Source organism: Notothenia rossii (genome assembly GCF_949606895.1).
Source record: "Notothenia rossii genome assembly, chromosome: 9".
Taxonomy (NCBI): Eukaryota; Metazoa; Chordata; class Actinopteri; order Perciformes; family Nototheniidae; genus Notothenia; species Notothenia rossii.
The window spans coordinates 420979-443700 of NC_136907.1; the positions used below are offsets into that span (position 1 = coordinate 420979).

Genomic DNA, 22722 nt, shown 5'->3' on the forward strand with positions numbered 1-22722 from the left:
TCCTCTCCTGCTGATGTTCAGGTGTATATCAGTGTGTAGTGTCTTTACTTTAAAGAGTCCTCTCCTGCTGATGTTCAGGTGTATATCAGTATGTAGTGTCTTTACTTTAAAGAGTCCTCTCCTGCTGATGTTCAGGTGTATATCAGTATGTAATGTCTCTACTTTAAAGAGTCCTCTCCTGCTGATGTTCAGGTGTGTATCAGTATGTAGTGTCTCTATTTTAAAGAGTCTGACTGAACTACCATCACACTGACTGAACTACCATCTCACTGACTGAACTACCATCACACTGACTGAACTACCATCTCACTGACTGAACTACCATCACACTGACTGAACTACCATCACACTGACTGAACTACCATCTCACTGACTGAACTACCATCACACTGACTGAACTACCATCTCACTGACTGAACTACCATCACACTGACTGAACTACCATCACACTGACTGAACTACCATCACACTGACTGAACTACATTCTCACTGACTGAACTACCATCACACTGACTGAACTACCATCACACTGACTGAACTACCATCACACTGACTGAACTACCATCACACTGACTGAACTACCATCACACTGACTGAACTACCATCTCACTGACTGAACTACCATCTCACTGACTGAACTACCATCTCACTGACTGACTGAACTACCATCACACTGACTGACTGAACTACCATCTCACTGACTGAACTACCATCTCACTGACTGAACTACCATCTCACTGACTGACTGAACTACCATCTCACTGACTGAACTACCATCACACTGACTGACTGAACTACCATCTCACTGACTGAACTACCATCACACTGACTGACTGAACTACCATCACACTGACTGAACTACCATCTCACTGACTGAACTACCATCACACTGACTGAACTACCATCTCACTGACTGACTGAACTACCATCACACTGACTGAACTACCACCACACTGACTGAACTACCATCGCACTGACTGAACTACCATCTCACTGACTGACTGAACTACCATCACACTGACTGAACTACCATCACACTGACTGAACTACCATCACAATGACTGAACTACCATCACACTGACTGACTGAACTACCATCACACTGACTGAACTACCATCACACTGACTGAACTACCATCTCACTGACTGAACTACCATCACACTGACTGAACTACCATCACACTGACTGAACTACCATCTCACTGACTGAACTACCATCACACTGACTGAACTACCATCTCACTGACTGACTGAACTACCATCACACTGACTGAACTACCATCTCACTGACTGAACTACCATCACACTGACTGAACTACCATCTCACTGACTGAACTACCATCACACTGACTGAACTACCATCACACTGACTGAACTACCATCACACTGACTGACTGAACTACCATCACACTGACTGAACTACCATCTCACTGACTGAACTACCATCTCACTGACTGAACTACCATCACACTGACTGACTGAACTACCATCACACTGACTGAACTACCATCTCACTGACTGAACTACCATCACACTGACTGAACTACCATCTCACTGACTGAACTACCAGCTCACTGACTGAACTACCATCTCACTGACTGAACTACCATCACACTGACTGAACTACCATCACACTGACTGAACTACCATCACACTGACTGACTGAACTACCATCACACTGACTGAACTACCACCACACTGACTGAACTACCATCACACTGACTGAACTACCATCACACTGACTGACTGAACTACCATCACACTGACTGAACTACCACCACACTGACTGAACTACCACCACACTGACTGAACTACCATCACACTGACTGAACTACCATCACACTGACTGAACTACCATCACACTGACTGAACTACCATCACACTGACTGAACTACCATCACACTGACTGAACTACCATCTCACTGACTGAACTACCATCTCACTGACTGAACTACCATCTCACTGACTGAACTACAATCACACTGACTGAACTACCATCTCACTGACTGAACTACCATCTCACTGACTGAACTACCATCTCACTGACTGACTGAACTACCATCACACTGACTGACTGAACTACCATCTCACTGACTGAACTACCATCTCACTGACTGACTGAACTACCATCACACTGACTGACTGAACTACCATCACACTGACTGAACTACCATCACACTGACTGACTGAACTACCATCACACTGACTGAACTACCATCTCACTGACTGAACTACCATCACACTGACTGAACTACCATCTCACTGACTGACTGAACTACCATCACACTGACTGAACTACCATCACACTGACTGAACTACCATCACACTGACTGAACTACCATCTCACTGACTGACTGAACTACCATCACACTGACTGAACTACCATCACACTGACTGAACTACCATCACAATGACTGAACTACCATCACACTGACTGACTGAACTACCATCACACTGACTGAACTACCATCACACTGACTGAACTACCATCTCACTGACTGAACTACCATCACACTGACTGAACTACCATCTCACTGACTGAACTACCATCACACTGACTGAACTACCATCACACTGACTGAACTACAATCTCACTGACTGAACTACCATCTCACTGACTGACTGAACTACCATCACACTGACTGAACTACCATCTCACTGACTGACTGAACTACCATCACACTGACTGAACTACCATCACACTGACTGAACTACCATCACACTGACTGAACTACCATCACACTGACTGAACTACCATGTCACTGACTGAACTACCATCACACTGACTGAACTACCATCTCACTGACTGAACTACCATCACACTGACTGAACTACCATCTCACTGACTGAACTACCATCACACTGACTGAACTACCATCTCACTGACTGAACTACCATCTCACTGACTGAACTACCATCACACTGACTGACTGAACTACCATCACACTGACTGAACTACCATCACACTGACTGAACTACCATCTCACTGACTGAACTACCATCACACTGACTGAACTACCATCACACTGACTGAACTACCATCTCACTGACTGAACTACCATCACACTGACTGAACTACCATCACACTGACTGAACTACCATCTCACTGACTGAACTACCATCTCACTGACTGAACTACCATCTCACTGACTGAACTACCATCTAACTGACTGACTGAACTACCATCTCACTGACTGAACTACCATCTCACTGACTGAACTACCATCTCACTGACTGAACTACCATCTAACTGACTGACTGAACTACCATCTCACTGACTGAACTACCATCTCACTGACTGAACTACCATCTAACTGACTGACTGAACTACCATCACACTGACTGAACTACCATCACACTGACTGAACTACCATCTCACTGACTGAACTACCATCTCACTGACTGAACTACCATCTAACTGACTGACTGAACTACCATCTCACTGACTGAACTACCATCTCACTGACTGAACTACCATCACACTGACTGAACTACCATCTCACTGACTGAACTACCATCACACTGACTGAACTACCATCACACTGACTGAACTACCATCTCACTGACTGAACTACCATCTCACTGACTGAACTACCATCACACTGACTGAACTACCATCACACTGACTGAACTACCATCTAACTGACTGACTGAACTACCATCACACTGACTGAACTACCATCACACTGACTGAACTACCATCTCACTGACTGAACTACCATCACACTGACTGACTGAACTACCATCTCACTGACTGAACTACCATCACACTGACTGAACTACCATCTCACTGACTGAACTACCATCTCACTGACTGAACTACCATCTCACTGACTGAACTACCATCTCACTGACTGAACTACCATCTCACTGACTGAACTACCATCACACTGACTGAACTACCATCTCACTGACTGAACTACCATCACACTGACTGAACTACCATCTCACTGACTGAACTACCATCTCACTGACTGAACTACCATCTCACTGACTGAACTTCCATCACACTGACTGAACTACCATCTCACTGACTGAACTACCATCTCACTGACTGACTGAACTACCATCTCACTGACTGACTGAACTACCATCACACTGACTGAACTACCATCACACTGACTGAACTACCATCTCACTGACTGAACTACCATCACACTGACTGACTGAACTACCATCTCACTGACTGACTGAACTACCATCACACTGACTGAACTACCATCACACTGACTGAACTACCATCTCACTGACTGAACTACCATCTCACTGACTGACTGAACTACCATCTCACTGACTGACTGAACTACCATCACACTGACTGAACTACCATCACACTGACTGAACTACCATCACACTGACTGAACTACCATCACACTGACTGAACTACCATCTCACTGACTGAACTACCATCTCACTGACTGACTGAACTACCATCTCACTGACTGACTGAACTACCATCACACTGACTGAACTACCATCACACTGACTGAACTACCATCTCACTGACTGAACTACCATCACACTGACTGACTGAACTACCATCTCACTGACTGACTGAACTACCATCTCACTGACTGACTGAACTACCATCACACTGACTGAACTACCATCACACTGACTGAACTACCATCACACTGACTGAACTACCATCTCACTGACTGAACTACCATCACACAGACTGAACTACCATCACACTGACTGACTGAACTACCATCTCACTGACTGAACTACCATCACACTGACTGAACTACCATCACACTGACTGAACTACCATCTCACTGACTGAACTACCATCTCACTGACTGAACTACCATCACACTGACTGAACTACCATCTGACTGACTGAACTACCATCTCACTGACTGAACTACCATCTCACTGACTGACTGAACTACCATCTGACTGACTGAACTACCATCTCACTGACTGAACTACCATCTCACTGACTGACTGAACTACCATCACACTGACTGAACTACCATCACACTGACTGAACTACCATCACACTGACTGAACTACCATCTGACTGACTGAACTACCATCTCACTGACTGACTGAACTACCATCTGACTGACTGAACTACCATCTCACTGACTGAACTACCATCACACTGACTGAACTACCATCACACTGACTGAACTACCATCTCACTGACTGAACTACCATCTGACTGACTGAACTACCATCTCACTGACTGACTGAACTACCATCTGACTGACTGAACTACCATCTCACTGACTGAACTACCATCACACTGACTGAACTACCATCACACTGACTGAACTACCATCTCACTGACTGAACTACCATCACACTGACTGAACTACCATCACACTGACTGAACTACCATCACACTGACTGAACTACCATCACACTGACTGAACTACCATCTCACTGACTGAACTACCATCTCACTGACTGAACTACCATCACACTGACTGAACTACCATCACACTGACTGACTGAACTACTATCACACTGACTGAACTACCATCTCACTGACTGAACTACCATCTCACTGACTGAACTACCATCACACTGACTGAACTACCATCACACTGACTGAACTACCATCTCACTGACTGAACTACCATCTGACTGACTGAACTACCATCTCACTGACTGACTGAACTACCATCTGACTGACTGAACTACCATCTCACTGACTGAACTACCATCACACTGACTGAACTACCATCACACTGACTGAACTACCATCTCACTGACTGAACTACCATCACACTGACTGAACTACCATCACACTGACTGAACTACCATCACACTGACTGAACTACCATCACACTGACTGAACTACCATCTCACTGACTGAACTACCATCACACTGACTGAACTACCATCTCACTGACTGAACTACCATTTGACTGACTGAACTACCATCTCACTGACTGACTGAACTACCATCTGACTGACTGAACTACCATCTCACTGACTGAACTAGCATCACAGTGACTGAACTACCATCTCACTGACTGAACTACCATCTCACTGACTGAACTACCATCACACTGACTGAACTACCATCACACTGACTGAACTACCATCACACTGACTGAACTACCATCACACCGACTGAACTACCATCACACTGACTGAACTACCATCACACTGACTGAACTACCATCACACTGACTGAACTACCATCTCACTGACTGAACTACCATCACACTGACTGAACTACCATCTGACTGACTGAACTACCATCACACTGACTAAACTACCATCACACTGACTGAACTACCATCACACTGACTGAACTACCATCACACTGACTGAACTACCATCTCACTGACTGAAATACCATCACACTGACTGAACTACTATCACACTGACTGAACTACCATCACACTGACTGAACTACCATCTCACTGACTGAACTACCATCACACTGACTGAACTACCATCTCACTGACTGACTGAACTACCATCTCACTGACTGAACTACCATCACACTGACTGACTGAACTACCATCACACTGACTGAACTACCATCACAATGACTGAACTACCATCTCACTGACTGAACTACCATCTCACTGACTGAACTACCATCACACTGACTGAACTACCATCACACTGACTGAACTACCATCTCACTGACTGAACTACAATCTCACTGACTGAACTACCATCACACTGACTGAACTACAATCTCACTGACTGAACTACCATCTCACTGACTGAACTACCATCACACTGACTGAACTACCATCACACTGACTGAACTACAATCTCACTGACTGAACTACCATCTCACTGACTGAACTACCATCACACTGACTGAACTACCATCACACTGACTGAACTACCATCTCACTGACTGAACTACCATCTCACTGACTGAACTACCATCACACTGACTGAACTACAATCTCACTGACTGAACTACCATCTCACTGACTGAACTACCATCACACTGACTGAACTACCATCACACTGACTGACTGAACTACCATCACACTGACTGAACTACCATCTCACTGACTGAACTACCATCACACTGACTGAACTACCATCTCACTGACTGAACTACCATCACACTGACTGAACTACCATCTCACTGACTGAACTACCATCTCACTGACTGAACTACCATCACACTGACTGAACTACCATCACACTGACTGAACTACCATCACACTGACTGAACTACCATCTCACTGACTGAACTACCATCACACTGACTGAACTACCATCTCACTGACTGAACTACCATCACACTGACTGAAATACCATCACACTGACTGAACTACTATCACACTGACTGAACTACCATCACACTGACTGAACTACCACCACACTGACTGAACTACCATCACACTGACTGAACTACCATCTCACTGACTGAACTACCATCTCACTGACTGACTGAACTACCATCTCACTGACTGAACTACCATCACACTGACTGACTGAACTACCATCTCACTGACTGAACTACCATCACAATGACTGAACTACCATCTCACTGACTGAACTACCATCACAATGACTGAACTACCATCTCACTGACTGAACTACCATCACACTGACTGAACTACCATCTCACTGACTGAACTACCATCTCACTGACTGAACTACCATCACACTGACTGAACTACCATCTCACTGACTGAACTACCATCTCACTGACTGAACTACCATCACACTGACTGAACTACAATCTCACTGACTGAACTACCATCTCACTGACTGAACTACAATCTCACTGACTGAACTACCATCACACTGACTGAACTACCATCACACTGACTGAACTACAATCTCACTGACTGAACTACCATCTCACTGACTGAACTACCATCACACTGACTGAACTACCACCACACTGACTGAACTACCATCACACTGACTGAACTACCATCTCACTGACTGAACTACCATCTCACTGACTGAACTACCATCACACTGACTGAACTACCATCTCACTGACTGAACTACCATCTCACTGACTGAACTACCATCACACTGACTGAACTACCATCTCACTGACTGACTGAACTACCATCTCACTGACTGAACTACCATCACACTGACTGACTGAACTACCATCTCACTGACTGAACTACCATCACAATGACTGAACTACCATCTCACTGACTGAACTACCATCACACTGACTGAACTACCATCTCACTGACTGAACTACCATCTCACTGACTGACTGAACTACCATCTCACTGACTGAACTACCATCTCACTGACTGAACTACCATCTCACTGACTGACTGAACTACCATCTCACTGACTGACTGAACTACCATCTCACTGACTGAACTACCATCTCACTGACTGAACTACCATCACACTGACTGAACTACCATCTCACTGACTGACTGAACTACCATCTCACTGACTGACTGAACTACCATCTCACTGACTGAACTACCATCTCACTGACTGAACTACCATCACACTGACTGAACTACCATCTCACTGACTGAACTACCATCACACTGACTGAACTACCATCTCACTGACTGACTGAACTACCATCTCACTGACTGACTGAACTACCATCTCACTGACTGAACTACCATCTCACTGACTGAACTACCATCTCACTGACTGAACTACCATCTCACTGACTGAACTACCATCACACTGACTGACTGAACTACCATCACACTGACTGACTGAACTACCATCACACTGACTGACTGAACTACCATCACACTGACTGAACTACCATCACACTGACTGAACTACCATCACACTGACTGAACTACCATCTCACTGACTGAACTACCATCACACTGACTGAACTACAATCTCACTGACTGAACTACCATCACACTGACTGAACTACCATCACACTGACTGAACTACCATCACACTGACTGAACTACCATCACACTGACTGAACTACCATCTCACTGACTGAACTACCATCTCACTGACTGAACTACCATCACACTGACTGAACTACCATCACACTGACTGAACTACCATCACACTGACTGAACTACCATCTCACTGACTGACTGAACTACCATCTCACTGACTGAACTACCATCTCACTGACTGAACTACCATCTCACTGACTGAACTACCATCTCACTGACTGAACTACCATCTCACTGACTGACTGAACTACCATCACACTGACTGACTGAACTACCATCTCACTGACTGAACTACCATCACACTGACTGAACTACCATCTCACTGACTGAACTACCATCTCACTGACTGAACTACCATCACACTGACTGAACTACCATCACAATGACTGAACTACCATCTCACTGACTGAACTACCATCTCACTGACTGAACTACCATCTCACTGACTGAACTACCATCACACTGACTGACTGAACTACCATCTCACTGACTGAACTACCATCTCACTGACTGAACTACCATCTCACTGACTGAACTACCATCTCACTGACTGAACTACCACCACACTGACTGAACTACCATCTCACTGACTGAACTACCATCTCACTGACTGAACTACCATCACACTGACTGAACTACCATCTCACTGACTGAACTACCATCTCACTGACTGAACTACCATCTCACTGACTGAACTACCATCTCACTGACTGAACTACAATCTCACTGACTGAACTACCATCTCACTGACTGAACTACCATCACACTGACTGAACTACCATCACACTGACTGAACTACCATCACACTGACTGACTGAACTACCATCACACTGACTGAACTACCATCTCACTGACTGAACTACCATCACACTGACTGAACTACCATCTCACTGACTGAACTACCATCACACTGACTGAACTACCATCTCACTGACTGAACTACCATCTCACTGACTGAACTACCATCACACTGACTGAACTACCATCACACTGACTGAACTACCATCACACTGACTGAACTACCATCTCACTGACTGAACTACCATCACACTGACTGAACTACCATCTCACTGACTGAACTACCATCACACTGACTGAAATACCATCACACTGACTGAACTACTATCACACTGACTGAACTACCATCACACTGACTGAACTACCACCACACTGACTGAACTACCATCACACTGACTGAACTACCATCTCACTGACTGAACTACCATCTCACTGACTGAACTACCATCACACTGACTGAACTACCATCTCACTGACTGAACTACCATCTCACTGACTGAACTACCATCACACTGACTGAACTACCATCTCACTGACTGACTGAACTACCATCTCACTGACTGAACTACCATCACACTGACTGACTGAACTACCATCTCACTGACTGAACTACCATCACAATGACTGAACTACCATCTCACTGACTGAACTACCATCACACTGACTGAACTACCATCTCACTGACTGAACTACCATCTCACTGACTGAACTACCATCACACTGACTGAACTACCATCTCACTGACTGAACTACCATCTCACTGACTGAACTACCATCACACTGACTGAACTACAATCTCACTGACTGACTGAACTACCATCTCACTGACTGAACTACCATCACACTGACTGACTGAACTACCATCTCACTGACTGAACTACCATCTCACTGACTGAACTACAATCTCACTGACTGAACTACCATCACACTGACTGAACTACAATCTCACTGACTGAACTACCATCTCACTGACTGAACTACCATCACACTGACTGAACTACCATCACACTGACTGAACTACAATCTCACTGACTGAACTACCATCACACTGACTGAACTACCATCACACTGACTGAACTACCATCACACTGATTGAACTACCATCTCACTGACTGAACTACCATCTCACTGACTGACTGAACTACCATCTCACTGACTGAACTACCATCTCACTGACTGAACTACCATCTCACTGACTGACTGAACTACCATCTCACTGACTGACTGAACTACCATCTCACTGACTGAACTACCATCTCACTGACTGAACTACCATCACACTGACTGAACTACCATCTCACTGACTGACTGAACTACCATCTCACTGACTGACTGAACTACCATCTCACTGACTGAACTACCATCTCACTGACTGAACTACCATCACACTGACTGAACTACCATCTCACTGACTGAACTACCATCACACTGACTGAACTACCATCTCACTGACTGACTGAACTACCATCTCACTGACTGACTGAACTACCATCTCACTGACTGAACTACCATCTCACTGACTGAACTACCATCTCACTGACTGAACTACCATCTCACTGACTGAACTACCATCACTGACTGACTGAACTACCATCACACTGACTGACTGAACTACCATCACACTGACTGACTGAACTACCATCACACTGACTGAACTACCATCACACTGACTGAACTACCATCACACTGACTGAACTACAATCTCACTGACTGAACTACCATCTCACTGACTGAACTACCATCACACTGACTGAACTACCATCACACTGACTGAACTACCATCTCACTGACTGAACTACCATCTCACTGACTGAACTACCATCACACTGACTGAACTACCATCACACTGACTGAACTACCATCACACTGACTGAACTACCATCTCACTGACTGACTGAACTACCATCTCACTGACTGAACTACCATCACACTGACTGACTGAACTACCATCTCACTGACTGAACTACCATCTCACTGACTGAACTACCATCACACTGACTGAACTACCATCTCACTGACTGAACTACCATCTCACTGACTGAACTACCATCTCACTGACTGAACTACCATCTCACTGACTGAACTACCATCTCACTGACTGACTGAACTACCATCTCACTGACTGAACTAACATCACACTGACTGAACTACCATCACACTGACTGACTGAACTACCATCTCACTGACTGAACTACCATCTCACTGACTGAACTACCATCTCACTGACTGAACTACCATCACACTGACTGACTGAACTACCATCTCACTGACTGAACTACCATCACACTGACTGAACTACCATCTCACTGACTGAACTACCATCTCACTGACTGAACTACCATCACACTGACTGAACTACCATCACAATGACTGAACTACCATCTCACTGACTGAACTACCATCTCACTGACTGAACTACCATCACACTGACTGAACTACCATCACACTGACTGACTGAACTACCATCTCACTGACTGAACTACCATCTCACTGACTGAACTACCATCTCACTGACTGAACTACCATCTCACTGACTGAACTACCACCACACTGACTGAACTACCATCTCACTGACTGAACTACCATCTCACTGACTGAACTACCATCACACTGACTGAACTACCATCTCACTGACTGAACTACCATCTCACTGACTGAACTACCATCTCACTGACTGAACTACCATCACACTGACTGAACTACCATCTCACTGACTGAACTACCATCTCACTGACTGAACTACCATCACACTGACTGAACTACCACCACACTGACTGAACTACCATCTCACTGACTGAACTACCATCACACTGACTGAACTACCATCACACTGACTGAACTACCATCTCACTGACTGAACTACCACCACACTGAGTGAACTACCACCACACGTTGTTGCGCAGACTTTGACTCCTGTCTCTAATTGAATATGTATGTTGACTGTGATCACAGCCGGCTCACCTGTTTCCTCCGAGAGGGAAGCGACGCTCTGCAGCAGAAACACTGTTATTAGAAATCCAGAAGAAAACTGATCCATCCTGAGAGAGACGCTGAGACGAGTGAGAGGGAGAGAGGAGCTGCTGCTCATTATCTCCTCCCACACACACACACACACACACACACACACACACACACACACACACACACACACACACACACACACACACACACACACACACACACACACACACACACACACACACACACACACACACACACACACACACACACACACACACACACACACACACACTGCAGTACCCATTTGTGTCCACTACCTAAGCAGTGTTATTAGATGCATGTGGTCAGGACTCAAATGAACTGAAATATTCTTCAGAGCAGAGAGACGGGAAGCTGCCGCTGGAAGTCAGACTGAGTTGTTTCAGCTGATGTTTAAATACCACAGTTGATTACAGACTCCATGGTGCTTCACTTCTCTACATGAAAATAAAGGTCCTTTAAGAGGCTGTAAAAACTTGAATATTGTTGTACAAATGTATATTCTCTGGATTTCTCTGTGTTTCCACTGGTGCCGCTCAGCAGCAGCCAGAATGACTCTGTCCTTGTTGTCTCTGGAAAGAGAAGATCTATAAAATAAGGAAATAAAAAGGAAGCAGCACCCGACCTTCCTCTGAAGCGCTCTCCTGCCCCCTGCTGGACAGTACAACTCACACAGGTCGTTCACCTGGAGCAGGGGTAGTCAACACGGTGCCCGCGGGGCATGTTCTAAAAATAGCCCGCCAAGCAAATCCAAAAAGCATAAAATACACAAAACATAAAAGGAAATGTAATTAAAAGAATCTACCCTATGCCTAAACGAAACCTCAATCATAACGAACCCTATCTACTTACTATAACTCTATATCTATCTAACACCCCTCCTCCCCCCACCCCCACAATGAATATAAACCAATCACGTTCTTGCTTGATTTGCGGGACCAGCGTTGCAGTCAGGAAGAAAAGCAATGTGTCACCTCCCCGCTTCATAAGGAGTGTGACCTTATCTTCTGGCAGAATCTACACATCAGCCCCACTGAACAGCCTAGTCGTGCAGCCTACAGCACACGAGGGGCAGAGATTTACTCTGTGTGTTTTGCAACTTGCATATATTTATTGCACTTGACTTCATTAAAAAAAATATCTTCCCGGGGGAGCATGCCCCTGGACACCCCTAGAGGAGGTGAGGTCCCCCCTAGAGGATGTGAGGACCCCCTTAGAGGATGTGAGGTCCGAGAGGATGTGAGGTCCCCCTGAGAGGATGTGAGGACCCCCCTAGAGGATGTGAGGTCCTAGAGGATGTGAGGACCCCCCTAGAGGATGTGAGGTCCAAGAGGATGTGAGGTCCCCCCGAGAGGATGTGAGGAACCCCCTAGAGGATGTGAGGTCCTAGAGGATGTGAGGACCCCCCTAGAGGATGTGAGGACCCCCCTAGAGGATGTGAGGTCCCCCCTAGAGGATGTGAGGACCCCCCTAGAGGATGTGAGGACCCCTGGATGTGAGGTCCCCCCTAGAGGATGTGAGGACCCCCCTAGAGGATGTGAGGACCCCCCTAGAGGATGTGAGGACCCCTGGATGTGAGGTCCCCCCTAGAGGATGTGAGGACCCCCCTAGAGGATGTGAGGACCCCCCTAGAGGATGTGAGGTCCCCCCTAGAGGATGTGAGGTCCCCCCTAGAGGATGTGAGGTCCCCCCTAGAGGATGTGAGGATGTGAGGTCCCCCCTAGAGGATGTGAGGTCCCCCCTAGAGGATGTGAGGTCCCCCCTAGAAGATGTGAGGACCCCCCTAGAGGATGTGAGGATGTGAGGTCCCCCCTAGAGGATGTGAGGTCCCCCCTAGAGGATGTGAGGTCCCCCCTAGAGGATGTGAGGACCCCCCTAGAGGATGTGAGGATGTGAGGTCCCCCCTAGAGGATGTGAGGTCCCCCCTAGAGGATGTGAGGTCCCCCCTAGAGGATGTGAGGATGTGAGGTCCCCCCTAGAGGATGTGAGGATGTGAGGTCCCCCCTAGAGGATGTGAGGTCCCCCCTAGAGGATGTGAGGATGTGAGGTCCCCCCTAGAGGATGTGAGGTCCCCCCTAGAGGATGTGAGGTCCCCCCTAGAGGATGTGAGGACCCCTGGATGTGAGGTCCCCCCTAGAGGATGTGAGGTCCCCCCTAGAGGATGTGAGGATGTGAGGTCCCCCCTAGAGGATGTGAGGTCCCCCCTAGAGGATGTGAGGTCCCCCCTAGAGGATGTGAGGACCCCTGGATGTGAGGTCCCCCCTAGAGGAGGTGAGGACCCCTGGATGTGAGGTCCCCCCTAGAGGAGGTGAGCCCCCCCCCCAAAATAAAGCAGGTTAAAATAATTAAATTGAATACATGTTCTTTTAGTAAACACTGAAAACGGGTCCCACAGACCCAAACAGACACAAAGGTTAAAGGTCAGTATATAATAATGTTAAAATGTGCTAAATATATTCACTGTAAAAAACGTAAAAGGATTAAAAGTAGCCCCGACTTGTTTTATTTTTTGAAAGTAGCCCCGACTTGTTTTATTTTTTGAAAGTAGCTCTCATCCTAAAAAAGGTTGGAGACCCCTGACCTGGAGAAACATGAAGTTATGTGTTCATTTCCTTCTGAGGAAATTAGACGCCTCGTAATCCCAGAAGAAAGCTATTTTTTACTTGAACTGTGAAAGTTCTGAAACTCAGAGCAGGTGAAACTGCATTGCATTTACCAAGTTGGCCTGTTGACTCTTTCAAACATACATACGTTCTATGCATTTTGAGCAAATTGAAATGATGAATTGGATTATAAAACCATTTGAACGTATTGGATTGAGTTAGAGTTAGTGCAGAGATTAGGGGGACGGAGCATCTGTTCTTAATGGTCCTGTTGGTCAGGGCATGTGGTTAAGGCTGGATGAAGCAACTGGACTTCCGGTCAAAAAAGAAGAAGCCCCCCAGCAGGAGGCGAGGACATCATCTTAGACAGAGCAAGTAGTCATACGATTAGTGATGAGGCAGACATCCAACCCTCAGGGAAAACCTCTTTAAGGTCGAGGTCACAGGACACGACTCTGGAGAGGTCTGTGACCTGGATCCCAACCCGCCTGAAGAGAGGAGGATTCACGAGACAGAAAACACTGGAGATTTATTCTTAACCCGGTCACAGGAATAATAGTGTTTGGAAACGCTGGGAGGGAAATGATGGAAAGTTGTCAGCTGCTACTTTAAACTTTTGGAGAACTAGTTTTAATGTTGTGTTGCCTAATAAGTGTAGTTTGATTCAGTCATATGAACCCTTGTTTATATGCCTTCCAAACTATGTTGCTTTATAGATAGTATATCCAGCAGTGGCTCAGTCAGTAGGGACCCTATGGACCCTAGGGACTTGGACATGGAGCCGTAGAGTCGCCGGTTCAAGTCCCCGAACAGACAGACCTAAATGTGGACTGCTACTTGGAGAGGTCCCAGTTCACCTCCTGTTGTGCCATTGAGCAAGGCAAAATAACACTTGTACTTTTGTATGACTAGAAGAAGTTGAGACCATTGTTTGATTTCGGGGAACAAAGAAACAAAAAAAGACTTTAATAAGAAGAGAGCACAGGATCGAGATATCAGGAAGTATTACATCATGTTTGAGGATACTATAAGGTGCTCAGAAGATCTAAGAAGCCTTTCATTGGTTGGAATAAAACCTCAACTTTGTTTCTAGCCTTTCGTCTCCCCTGTAAGACATCCAGAGATCCTTACAGTCTTTAGGAGACACAACATTACCCAAAGTGATTCTCTAAACAGTCCCTCTTCTTTTCTCTAACCCTCTCTGTCAGAACAGTTCATTCCCCTTGTTCCTAACGGAGTTTCTAACGTCTAGAAACCAGGATGGAGGTTCACCTGAAGGTGTGGGAGACCCAGGCCTGGTCGGAGGTCTCTGAGAACAAAAGATGGACTCCTCTCAGGTCAAGTTCAACTCTTTATTACAGATCAGACAAGTCATCTGTTAAAAGGCACAGAGTCAGATATAATCAAACGACACAACAACATCTGTCAAGAGTTTCCTGTCATTCACTGATCAATAACTATTAAAGAAAGCAGAGCGGTCTGTATATTAACATACATATAAATATACAGGCATTATTACTACATATGGATTACATACACTGACATCATGTTGTTATCCGGTGACTGGAAAATACCCGCTGCTTTCTGCTGATCATCTACACACAGATTTATCAACAATAAAACGTGCTTCAGTGCATCCAATAAACAAACATAGGAATATACTGCAGCCAGGTCCCACAGTGCTCAGCCGTCTTTGGTTTAGGGTTTGAATCTTTTTCCCTCGTTTGGCTGTAGCTTTTAAAAATAGGTAGGATCCGGTAGTCTAGGGGCTGACCCGGACTTCCCTCATCTTTTTGTCCAATTAAAAGGGTTCATCATCTCCCAAAAGCCACCACCGCCTGACGCACCTGACAGGTTCCTTTCCTCTCTAAGGGAGGTCTCAGCCATCCTTAACCTCCTTTCCTCTCTAAGGGAGGCCTCAGCCATCCTTAACCTCCTTTCCTCTCTAAGGGAGGTCTCAGGCATCCTTAACATCCTTTCCTCTCTAAGGAAGGTCTCAGCCATCCTGAACATCTGGTCTGTGTAGTGCTGTCCTCCGTTAGCTGAATCCATCTCATCTATCTTAGACAGGAAGGATCTGACCTGCTCTCTGCTTCTCTTGGTGTTGTTGTCAAACACAAAGTATCTACCTCCACACATGGAGACCAGCTTAGAGACATGACTGTTCTTCTCCATCAGACTCTCAATGGACTGACCTTCTTTGAGGTCGTCTCCATGAGTGAAAAGCACCATGGAGTACTTCAGAGCATCGCCTCTAAAGAGTTTAGGAAGGAGCTCAAACAGCTTGATGTCTGCTTCAGTGATTCTGCCTAATCTGACCACGATAACGAAGGCATGGACTCCTGGACTCGCCTCGACCACAGACCTCATGATCTGCAGGTACAACTGCTCTGGAGTCAGATGTTTATCACTGAACCCTGGAGTATCAACCACCGTGACCTTACAGCCCTCCACTGTGGCGGATGCAGAGGTCGTCTCTTTACTGACTGAATCAAAGTCAGCAGCTGATTCAAACTTCTCAGATCTCAGGATGGTGTTTCCAGAGGAACTTTTCCCAGCTCCAGGAAGACCGAGCATCACGATCCTCCTCTCTTTGGGAACACCAGCTGGGAGACAGAAACACGGTGATAATTAATGAACAGTAAATCTCTGTACATGTGCTGTCAGTCAAACATAATCTGAATGTGTCAGCTGCTAGATAAGCTTCATTCACACAGAGAGAACGGAAAACTTGGACAATGAGACTCAAGAATGTATTAAAGCTACTGATTGGTGCAAGAGCATCATTTTAGAATCATTAGGCTAGGTTTGATCTTTTATTCTTAGAACAATGCGTCTTCTATTTCGTTTTCTAGTTGTACCAAAAACATCCTTACTCCAATCATTTTCCTTTTTAGTCAGTTAACATCTTTTCAGAACAATCTGACAAATTATGATTTTGAGAAGTTACCTTAATTAGATCTGGTTAAGACGACAGCTACTGTCAGTAAAACCACAGTCTCCACACACATGTGATGCTCAGTTGTAACTTCATATTCAGATTTGATTATGAAACGTTACCAAAGTGCATCATAGTTCATTTACAACATTTTGTAAAGTATTGTCTCATGTTTTATCCCTGAAACAAACCCTGGTGCCAACGCAGTCTTGTCACAGTAAATATTAAAGGATGTGCAAGAGAAGATACATAGGAACTAATCCTTAATCATACTAAACTCTAGTGACTATATTGTCCATGTTTTCTTTAATAGTTACTAACATTAGATATTTTAATGAGATATGGACCGCAAAACAAAAGGTTGCCCTGGTTTTCATTTTAAAAATCAAGTCACTGAATGCAAGTAGTCACCTTAGCTTATTTTGTTATGAGATGTGAATTACTGTTCAATTTAGTTGAAATAGCCCCTCCAAGTGTCTGTGCACGTCCCTGCACCTATGTTTACTGGAATGTGAACTGTTAACCACAACTGAGACACACCCAGTGGACATGCAGTCGAGCTGTGTGTTAATGTGTTCCTATCAGAGCGTGACTGGCATGCTTATATTGTTCGCTGAAAGGTAACAGACCGAGCAATGTGGATCCCTTGATTATGATGAATATATTGATGATTCACTTTAACATCCAACACCAGCAGCTGTTAGGATTCACTCATGTTGAGGAATCTGCGTCAGTTACCATTTCATCCAAAGACGTTAATAAAGACGTTACTGAACGTTAATAAAGAGCAATGGACTGAACAGTACCTGGTGAATCAGGTTGATCCTCAGGTCTCAGGTGGCCAGACTTCAGCAGCAGATTTCTGACTTGTTCTTCATCGTCAGACTCGTTGTCGAAGAGGTGATGGGCGCCCGAGAACATCTGAACAACATTAGGAAGCTGAGCTTCATCTCCTTCTTCAAAGATGAAATCCTCCAAAGTCTTTCCCTTTAAATCGTCTCCTCCAGTGAAGAGGAGGTAACTCTTCTTCATCCCTCTGCGTCCGAGGACTTCCATTGCTGTCTTCAGCGCCTCCTGGTCTTCCTTTGTGAAGCGTCCGACTCTGAGGGTCACCAGAAACAGACAGCGCCTGGAGGACCTCAGGAGAGCCTGACAGAAGTCTTCAATCTTCTCTGTTTCCTTGCTGTCTAATATTCCTGGAGTGTCGACCACTGAGATCTGTTTCCCTAACACACTTCCTCTACGCTCAGAGATTTCTGTCGTCACTGGCCTTAAAGACAGCTTAGACTGAAACTCTGCTCGTCCCAGGATGGTGTTTCCTGAAGCACTTTTACCAACTCCTGTTTTTCCGAGCAGGACGATGGTGAGATCTGGATTCATGTATGAAGATCAGAAAAAAATGTATTTTAAACAATCGTTAACAAATATTCAATTTCAGGTAGGCACTGAGAGAAGAGCATGAACGTTAATAAAGACGTTAGTGAACGTTAATAAAGAGCAATGGACTGAAAAGTACCTGGTGAATCAGGTTGATCCTCAGTTCTCAGGTGGCCAGACTTCAGCAGCAGATTTCTGATTTGTTCTTCTTCACCAGACTTATTGTCAAAGAGGTGATATCTCCCATCAAACATTTGAACAACATTAGGAAGCTGAGCTTCAACTCCTTCTGCAAAGATGAAATCCTCCAAAGTCTCATCCTCTAAAGCGTCTCCTCCAGTGAAGAGGAGGTAACTCTTCTTCAACCCTCGAGGCCCGAGGACTTTCATTGCTGTCTTCAGCGCCTCCTGCTCTTCCTTTGTGAAGCGTCCGACTCTGAGGGTCACCAGAAACAGACAGCGCCTGGAGGACCTCAGGAGAGCCTGACAGAAGTCTTCAATCTTCTTCTCTGTTTCCTTGCTGTCTAATATTCCTGGAGTGTCGACCACTGAGATCTGTTTCCCTAACACACTTCCTCTACGCTCAGAGATTTCTGTCGTCACTGACCTTAAACACTGCTTAGACTGAAACACTGGTCTTCCCAGGATGGTGTTTCCTGAAGCACTTTTACCAACTCCTGTTTTTCCGAGCAGGACGATGGTGAGATCTGGATTCATGTATGAAGATCAGAGACCCTGCAGGAGAGAAGCATCAGATTCAGGAAATTACCATAAGAAACACTATATCCCCATTCCTGGGGCCGAAATCAGTTGATCTTAAGAATACAGATTTTAGGGTGACAATGGCGTAATCGGGAAATCAGGCGCTCACCTTGTAGTTTGTTAGTTTGGAACTATGGCGTGTGCAAGATCTTACAGTAACGGATATGTAAGGTGAAAACGTTTGTTGTATGATCTTAAAGTTCCAGATTTCAAAATGACAATTGAGGATTTTACACGCCACTAGTTATTCTTGTGATTACAAAGTAATATTTGAGCAGATCTTACAAAAAATGTTGTTCAATATATGGCGTTTAAAGTCCATATTTCTATCAATTAAAATGAGGGATTCACCTTTTGAGACTCACAGCATTCATACATACATAAAAGAATAACAAAATAAAGTGCAGGAAATGAATGGATTCATACGAGTGCATTTGGCATGCGGTTGGCTGAAGGAGCGAATAAACACAATTTCCGCTTTAACTTACAATTCAGCCAAATATGAATGGACATAACATTTCAATGGTGGAATGATATGTAACACTGCATGTTCATTTATTTTGGTTCGCATTAAATTGATAGAGTTTACGGACACAAAAAGCAAACAAAGGCAGAAGATGGAGTAATTACCGAGCACCTGATGTGTAACTTTTTTTTACTCAGTACCAGTCTCTACAGGATAAGACGGCGGGGTTTGATTTAAAAAATATGTTACTCATAGTCCAGAGTCAGGGACGCCGGAAGCAGGGGGGCTAAGGGGCTATTGCCCCCCCCACTTTACAGCCCTGCCCCACATTTTCGCAGCGGTGGATGCCGCGGAACACTGTACATCCTGTTTCAATAATTCCCCAACAATAGAAGAGATGGAACGATGGAGCAACTGCGCTGTCATATGTGTGGGCTGGACCCAGTGGCGGCCGGCCCACAGCCTAGGGGCGCCGCCCCCCCTCTTCCCACATTAAAAATAAAAAAATATATATTTAAAAAACATATTTTTTATTTTTAATGAACAAGGTAAATATTATATAATTGGTATCAGTAAAATGTATAATCTACGATAAAATCTGGTTTAAAATTGTGTTACGATGTCTAAAGTTACTGATAAATCACGTTTCCTGCCTGGCCGCAGCGTGTATCATTACCCTCTCTCGTCTGGGCGCTATGCAAAGCGCCCAGACGAGAGTGCAGCAAGAGCAGCAGAAGCCAACTGTTGCTATCTTTAAACTATGGCGCCGGAACATAATTTCAGCCAATCAGCGTTGTGAAATCTGATGGTCACAGGGCGCCCACGTCAGCGCCCGGTGCAGTCTGTGAGTTGTTTGGACTCGTATCCAAGGAGACAAAACAGGAAGCTGTCATCCACTCTGGAAGCTATCATTAGCAGCTAATATGAAAACTCAGTTTTTGACATAAAAGTTATGGATTATCAATCATTTTTTCAAAGTGACAGACACATTGGATTAACCTATGGATTAACCTTCAGCCGGGTTTTTATTGTTTTTGATCGGAGTAACACCAAAAGGTGAGCCTATCTCCGTGTTGTGCTACCTAAAGCTGCGTCGTGTGATGTCTGTATTTGCTTCCCCTGTCGCGAGTTCTGATTGCTCAGTGATGATCCTTATATTTCAAGAACCTGTGGAATCTCAGCTTGTTAGCTCAGCTTGTTTGTGCATATCCGATAAGTATATCAATTGATTTATACCTAGAGTGCGTTAGCATTCTTTCGCTCAGGGCTCATTTAGACGCTTCTTGTGAGACTTGTGTTTTGTTTCGGTAAACATGGTTCATATCATCAGTTAGAGTTTCTTCCTGTTAAATGAGCAGGACACATTAATAGTTCATTACATTTTAAGAAGCCCTGAGACACAGTTTCGTCAGAGAAAAAAACAGGGGGAAAAAGCCCCTTAACAGGTTAAATGGGAATTAAATCCTTTTAAATCATTTTGAGTGTTCCCAAAGCCCCGGTGTTCTGCAGTTTGTGTGGGCCTACTGTACTGAACACAGTTTATACTGTAGAAACTATGTCCAGGACAAGGTGTTTTGAAGTTTTGGGAGATTCATAGCTAACCACACTGAAGATTATAAAGGTATTGATCAGTCTTCTCATATTTTAAGCATCAATTGGTCCTTCCCCCCCCCCCCCTCTAACATCACCAGTGTTATCAACAGCTCCCGTAAACGTAAGTTCTAATATTACACTCGATAGTAAACTAGAATGCTTTTCGGCCATAAACCTTGAACAATTAAATTCAATGATTCTCTCTTCTAAACCATCATTTCTAATCTTCCGTTCCTCTCAAATATTCTTGAGAAAGCAGTCGCAAAACAGCTGTGTGATTACTTAAGAAACTATGATTTATTTGAAGATGTTCAGTCTGGCTT

General features: G+C 44.8%; 2 protein-coding genes across 3 annotated transcripts in view; both read right to left on the bottom strand.

Moving 5' to 3' along the window:
* Positions 1-12730, bottom strand: part of LOC307017556 (A disintegrin and metalloproteinase with thrombospondin motifs 2-like) — a 61899-nt gene extending 49169 nt beyond the window's left edge. Inside the window, exon 1 of the mRNA XM_079647152.1 lies at positions 12623-12730. Within this exon, the coding sequence (XP_079503278.1) occupies positions 12623-12698 (76 nt within the window). The 5' untranslated portion in view covers positions 12699-12730. The remainder of the gene's footprint in view (positions 1-12622) is intronic.
* Positions 12731-16602: 3872 nt separating this feature from the next.
* Positions 16603-21312, bottom strand: LOC307018820 (GTPase IMAP family member 8-like). Of its 2 annotated transcripts, XM_079649260.1 has the most exons (4): positions 19719-21312; positions 19009-19572; positions 17237-17870; positions 16603-17158 (listed from the first exon to the last, which is right to left on the bottom strand). In XM_079649260.1, the coding sequence occupies exons 1-4, from the start codon at positions 20293-20295 to the stop codon at positions 17050-17052; spliced, it is 1884 nt and encodes a 627-aa protein (XP_079505386.1). In that variant the 5' UTR covers positions 20296-21312; the 3' UTR covers positions 16603-17049. The 2 variants fall into 2 exon arrangements, with proteins under 2 accessions (XP_079505386.1, XP_079505385.1); XM_079649259.1 differs by having other exon boundaries at positions 16603-17870; positions 19719-21308.
* Between the last annotated feature and the right edge of the window lie 1410 nt (positions 21313-22722).